Source organism: Lolium rigidum, chromosome 4 (assembly GCF_022539505.1).
Source record: "Lolium rigidum isolate FL_2022 chromosome 4, APGP_CSIRO_Lrig_0.1, whole genome shotgun sequence".
Lineage (NCBI taxonomy): Eukaryota > Viridiplantae > Streptophyta > Magnoliopsida > Poales > Poaceae > Lolium > Lolium rigidum.
In genome coordinates, this window is record NC_061511.1 from 184,359,269 (window position 1) to 184,365,121 (window position 5,853).

Consider the following 5,853-nt stretch of genomic DNA (forward strand, 5'->3'; position numbering starts at 1 on the left):
CTCGAATTTTGATTACTTGGGTTCTGCTACCCCGATATTTAAAAATCGGGTTCAAGGAACCCGACAGTGTATTATTTTCCTGCAAAATGTGAAAAACGAGTATTATTTTTGGAATAAACAAAAAAGTGTATTATTTTAAAAAAATCCCAAGAAATACTACTACTCATACGAATTGCAATAAATCTAGCAATAGTATTTTAATTAATTAATTTAAACTAAATTCATATTATTTTTCTGTATGTCGTACTTATATATGGGTGAGGATTGGGTGAAACTTTTTGATTGTTCGTTTGGTCAAAAGGTTTGTAGTATGGTTTTGGGCAATGCATACGATCTATGTCGGACTTCAACTTTGAAACAGTAGGGTATGGAATGAGTGATATCCATTGATATCCAAACTTTATAACAGCAGTCTATGTACATCGACGGAAGCAGGAAAATATGAAGGAGGCAAATGAAAGAAAACAGAGCACCAAATTTGTTAAGGCTGGATTAACAAAAATGCCTACTTTTGAGAGGATTTTTTTTTTGCATAAAACAACAGGAGTATATAGTTAAATTTTCCAAGTTAGGGGAGCCAGGCCTGTTGGTCCCCTTGTCTCCGCCACTGTCTACGTAATTTTATACGGGATATTTGAGATAACCTAAATAGTTATATATAATCACCAACATGTTTGTTTTGTCCAATTTCACCGTACTTTCTCATGTTTATGTTGTATTTATTCTGTAAAGTTGCTTTTAAAAGGTAAACTAAAGCATATTATCTTCGAATCTGCGCATATATGTTATACATTCGCATTATGTGAAAAAAAAACCATATAACTAAAAAGGGAGCTTTGAAATTCTAATTTCTTTTGGAGCTTAAATTTACCAAAGGAATTTTCTATAAGGTAGGACCTAATATTTATATCTATAACATTTACACTAGAAGATTCTTATAAGATTAATTCCTATAGAATATATTCCTATAAATCAAACAAAAATATAAGAAAAATTCTCATAAAATTTAAATCCTACACAAAATCCTATACAAATCAAAGAGCCCTACCGAACACATTGGCCCACCTTGCCCATCCGGCTCAAGCCCGACCGACCGATTTGACGAGTCACATATTGGAAGGTGCCACCCAACCAATTGTCCTGACCTGGTAAACATGGGCTCTTCCTCGAGCAACGCCCGGGAGGCGGCTGCGCCGCCGCCGTCGCCGCCACCATCTCCTCCTGCGGCGCCGGCGCCCCTCCACGTGATGGACGCGGAAGAGGACGACGAGAACGTGAAGCAGCTCAACGAGTGCGCAGCCCTCTACCTCTCCCTCCAGGCACATCCCCTTACCCCGCACGTTCTCTCCCCGTTCCTGATTTGCTCTGCTGCTCGGAAATCTCGCATTTGCTCAATCACCAGCCTTGATTTCACTGTCCCCTTGTCTTGCAGGACTGCCTCGTCGAGTCCGACCGCAACTGGAAAGCCTGCCAAGCACGTAAGCAATCGCTACAGAATTTCACTTCCTTTTTCTTCACTGTAGATGCCAAATCTGTTGCAGTATATTTAACTGGTAACCCACCCACCCTGCTAAGTTGCTGTTGTTGGAGCTAAGTTTTCTCTTTAATGGTTTGTAAATTAGACGGAACTCAACTTTTAATTTTGCCAACCCACTGTAGATGCCACCAAATCTGTTGCAAACTTATTGAGCTGGTAACCCACCCTGCTAGTTTGCCATAGTTGGAGCTAAGTTTTCTGCTCAATGGTTTGTAGTTAGGCAGAACCTGGACTTCTAAGTATCATGGTTCAGATTCAGGTTGAACTGCTTAGTGTCAACTACCTGCATTTGAACCAAAAACTGTAGAAGTTTTATGTAGCTGATGTAAATTCACTTAATCATTATAGAGCCATGTCGACAGCTTCTCTTGCTCTATCACATCTCGCAATTAGTGTTGTTATCTTCTGTCATTTGTGATACCCAGTAGGCCAGTACCATCCAAGATAACTCATGGTATCAGGATGTGCGGTGTATATCTTCTGTCATTTGTGGCATTGGTTAGATTATCACGCACGCTGAAATTTATTTTACATTTGATGCTTCTTTACGATAATGTGCAGTATCGTATATTGATTTTTCAAAAGAAGTTGATCATCCATGACCACGTTCATCAGCATCAGGCATTAAGATTCAAATTAGCACCAATCTCCTAGTGTTGCATTTTCGTTCACAGTCACATCATTGATTGTTTAGAAAATAATACTATTAATAAAATCTGCAGCCGCACTTGGTTTTATTTTTGGTATTACAAGATTTACTGCCATAAGGTCATCCTCACTTAAGGGGTCCCAAGGAGAGATGTTGTGATTTCAGCTACCTTGTGTGGTGCTCCGAATTAAATCAATGAATGTAGCATTCCTTTAATGAAAAAGAAAGAGATAATCCTGTTCTGATAGTTTTGTTCATACATATTTCTCGCTTTCTTCTACACAATTTTTTACTCATAAAAAGGATTGCTGTTTTCGTCGCATAAATTCTTAGACTTGAGCTAACCAGCATCGCCTCTGATGATATGCAGATGTTCAAGCTTTAAAAGCCTGTGAGGCAAGCAGAAACAAAAATGAAAAAACATGAAATATTTCCAGGTGCAGGTACATAATATGTATACTTTTGGCTAAATTTTATGAAACCCATTTACTGGAGTTTGCTTCAGAAATCATGCTATTGCTTTTGCAGTTGGACCTGAAACTGTGTATTTGCTTTCACCAGTCTGAAGCCATGTCATATCATCTTGATGAAGACAAACAAATAATGTGCTGGAGTCCTCAGCTGATGGAGAAGATTTGTAACATCACAAATTATAGTGTAGTTTCGACCGAAAAGACATAGATGAACATGTTGTTTTTATTGGCAAGAATCACTGTACTAGATTGAATGTTTCAATCAGCGCTTGCCATTTTTTTGAAACGTTGATAAAAGGGAGCAGTATTAGCATCTTCGCTTAAACGTCTACTAGTAGCCTAATGTGAATCAAGCTACTATTGCCACACAACTGGCTGTAGGCTCTTTACCTGTTTGGTTTGGATTACGTGGTGGTGTTGAATTATATGCCAGGTACAGCCTACCAATCACAATGATATTATGCTCGGGCACAAAGGGAGACAGCACGAGCTGCATTCTTCAGGTGGCTTTATAATCGTATATCTACAGGCATCCCACTATTGATTTCCACTGGACAAACTAAAACTAGAATTACACAAGCCGTTTACTGCCAAAATTAACAAAAATCATCAGCACTTGGGGCTTACATTATTGACAAAAGTATTGAGTTCCGCTGTTTTATGAGAATTATGAGAAGGTAGTCAGTAGTTGCTCCATGGTTCTTATTTCCATTTTCACTCTCAATCAACTAGCCTCTTCTTCGGAGGCTGGAACAAACTTAAGTGAAATACTGTTGACGCAGTGCCGCTCATCAGTCGGCGTGTTGAACCCCTCCCCTTTGAACACATGCCCCAGATGTCCTCCACAAGCAGCACATGTGATCTCAATTCGCCTCCCATCAGGATCCGTCTAGTAGCAAATTGAAGAGATGTGACCTCCGTCAGGGCATGGAATGAGCAGAAAAGAAAGAAAATCACTGTATGTGGAAATGGATGAGAGAATCAATACCGTCCGTTTTATGGCTCCAGGGAATCCGTCATAGAATGCTGGCCAACCACACCCTGAGTTGAACTTCGTAGATGATTTGTACAAGGGGGTTCCGCAGCCAGCACATCCGTAAATACCCTCGCTAAACAACTTGTCATATTCACCTGTTCCAGGGTACCTGAAACAAAAATGATCAAATGAAATTTATCGTGGCTATGCTGTTTTTAGGTTACCAGACTGCCATATGCAAGATGTCATAAATGTAATTTTTTTGTTCTTCTCATAACAGAATCAGAGATCAGTAAAAAATCAGAACACAAACACAGACCAGCAAATAGGATAGCACAAATGCAGGTAATGGATGTAGGATACAAACTACATAGAGTCAGCTCACATGACATTTTATGATCAAACAACTATGTTTATGCAGTATTCGGTTAAAGTGTAAATCCCATAATAATCAACTGTATGAAGTATGACCTACAAAAAAAACCAAATGCAGAGTAATACTCTTTTATTGCCATAAAGCACCTCTTGAGCTTTCTCAAGTTTCATATTCTAGTTCCAGATTAGTAGATATTCTGATAATTCAACTAATGAACTTGTTCATGCTTCATGGACAGGCAAAAAATTAACTTCCTACACTTGAGCTTATTGACAATACAGAAAACAGAATAGCAGATCTGTTGCGAGAAGTATACATACTAACAGAATCTGGTTGTGGCCTAGAATGTTAGCAGAATACAAATGTTTCTAGTTTATACGAAGATCTTGCAAGTAAACTAAAAAATAGTCCAAGTATTACTAGCTCCGTAGCATTTTCTTTCTCCAGATGTATTTTTACCAATAGAACTTTTAGTACTCTGTATACAATCATTTGTGCATGTGGCAGTCTAACTTTGTGGAAAAGAAATTTCTAGTTCATCCTCAAATTGATTGTCTAGACAACTAGAATATGGTTGTGCTTTTGGAATAAAAGAGCATCATGAGATTGTAACTGAAAATATGATCTTAGTGACTAATAAGATTCATGGTGAAGACTGAAAAGGGTGTCTCAAGATTCTTAACATTCCAAATCTGGCAGTCATGTTTCAATAAGAAAACATAACTTGCACAATCTTGTGAGTCATCAGTATGTGTCGCGATGCTATGCAAAATAAGAACACGACAAACTTCTACCTGACAAAGGCAGGATTGTATTCTTTACACTTGCTCTGACAAGCGCTTTAGAAGTTTTTCAAACTAGCCAACGTTTCTGACAATGTCGAATTGCCGATGCATTGCAACTAGGACTTGTAGCGGTGTGCATACCAATACTGATGGCGATCCAGGTTAGTTAGACATGTTCAAGTACGGTTGAACATATACACCATTTGCACTTGCTGAACACACTAACGAATTGACCTGCAAATTTGTACTGTAGAAAGAAAATGGACCCTTGTTTGTTGATCACAGCACACAGCCATGATTCCATCATATTCTTTATCTGATCAAAGTGCTGAAGCGCATCAACCTAAATCACACAATTGATTCCAGGAGGGAAGACAGAGATCAAATCATCTAATGTTCTTACTCGGTGCCTTTGCGGCGGAGGATGCGGAACTGCTCCGGCGTGAGGATGGCCTCCCACTCCTCCTCGGACTTTTGCACGGGCCCCGGCGTCGGCGCGGACGACGACATCGCCACCACGACGCCCGGCAACCGCCGTCCCACCGTCCTGCTGGAGCACCGGTCGGCGGCAGGTCTGACCGCCAGGCAGTACGCGCGCGAGCACGAGAGGGAGGCGGCCCGAGGGGATGACGCGGCGGCCGGAGAGGGGGCGAGGAGGAGGGAAGAGAGCGCGGAGAGGGGCCGCGTGGCGGGCGGTCCGGTGGGGTGGGCGTGGAGGGACGCCATCCTGAGCTTCAGCAGAAGCTGGACGCCCATCTCTTTTTCGCTTTTTCAGGCAGATGTAGCGCAAGGGCTTCGTTTTCGGACGCTGATTGCTGATAAGGTTCAGTGGACGACTTGTGTGCTCCTACCGTCCTGAAGCATACTGTAATTTCATATAGAACGGGGCTAGCTCTCTGTTCGTCTGCTAGGAATTTCTCCAGATTCCTACCAATGTTTCCAGCAAGATTCTATGGGTTTCAGTTTGTGATGAAATGATGGCAAAGACACCAGAATCCATAATCGCAAACCAAATGGGACCAGACTGACTAGTAACTGAGTGCCTACAATCTGGAGT

The 5,853-nt window shown here is 41.0% G+C and overlaps 2 protein-coding genes across 4 annotated transcripts; one reads left to right on the top strand and one right to left on the bottom strand.

Moving 5' to 3' along the window:
• The first annotated feature begins 1,154 nt into the window (after window positions 1-1,154).
• Window positions 1,155-2,984, top strand: LOC124706556. Of its 3 annotated transcripts, none has more exons than XM_047238222.1 (4): window positions 1,155-1,319; window positions 1,433-1,478; window positions 2,557-2,629; window positions 2,715-2,984. In XM_047238222.1, the coding sequence occupies exons 1-3, from the start codon at window positions 1,155-1,157 to the stop codon at window positions 2,610-2,612; spliced, it is 267 nt and encodes an 88-aa protein (XP_047094178.1). In that variant the 3' UTR covers window positions 2,613-2,629; window positions 2,715-2,984. The 3 variants fall into 3 exon arrangements, with proteins under 3 accessions (XP_047094178.1, XP_047094179.1, XP_047094180.1); XM_047238223.1 differs by having other exon boundaries at window positions 2,748-2,984; XM_047238224.1 differs by having other exon boundaries at window positions 2,557-2,623; window positions 2,748-2,984.
• Window positions 2,985-3,255: 271 nt separating this feature from the next.
• LOC124706554 (peptide methionine sulfoxide reductase B5-like) lies at window positions 3,256-5,570 on the bottom strand. Its single transcript, XM_047238221.1, has 3 exons — window positions 5,200-5,570; window positions 3,648-3,804; window positions 3,256-3,548 (listed from the first exon to the last, which is right to left on the bottom strand). The coding sequence occupies exons 1-3, from the start codon at window positions 5,550-5,552 to the stop codon at window positions 3,384-3,386; spliced, it is 675 nt and encodes a 224-aa protein (XP_047094177.1). The 5' UTR covers window positions 5,553-5,570; the 3' UTR covers window positions 3,256-3,383.
• Window positions 5,571-5,853: the final 283 nt, after the last annotated feature.

Coding starts and splice junctions, on each gene's coding strand:
- LOC124706556 (XM_047238222.1), top strand. CDS start 1,155: ATGGGCTCTTCCTCGAGCAACGCCCGGGAGGCGGCTGCGCCGCCGCCG. Junction 1,320..1,432: donor CCCTCTACCTCTCCCTCCAG/GCACATCCCCTT, acceptor CTTGTCTTGCAG/GACTGCCTCGTCGAGTCCGA. Junction 1,479..2,556: donor CTGGAAAGCCTGCCAAGCAC/GTAAGCAATCGC, acceptor GATGATATGCAG/ATGTTCAAGCTTTAAAAGCC.
- LOC124706554 (XM_047238221.1), bottom strand. CDS start 5,552: ATGGGCGTCCAGCTTCTGCTGAAGCTCAGGATGGCGTCCCTCCACGCC. Junction 3,805..5,199: donor CTCCGCCGCAAAGGCACCGA/GTAAGAACATTA, acceptor TTTTTGTTTCAG/GTACCCTGGAACAGGTGAAT. Junction 3,549..3,647: donor CTGGAGCCATAAAACGGACG/GTATTGATTCTC, acceptor ATTTGCTACTAG/ACGGATCCTGATGGGAGGCG.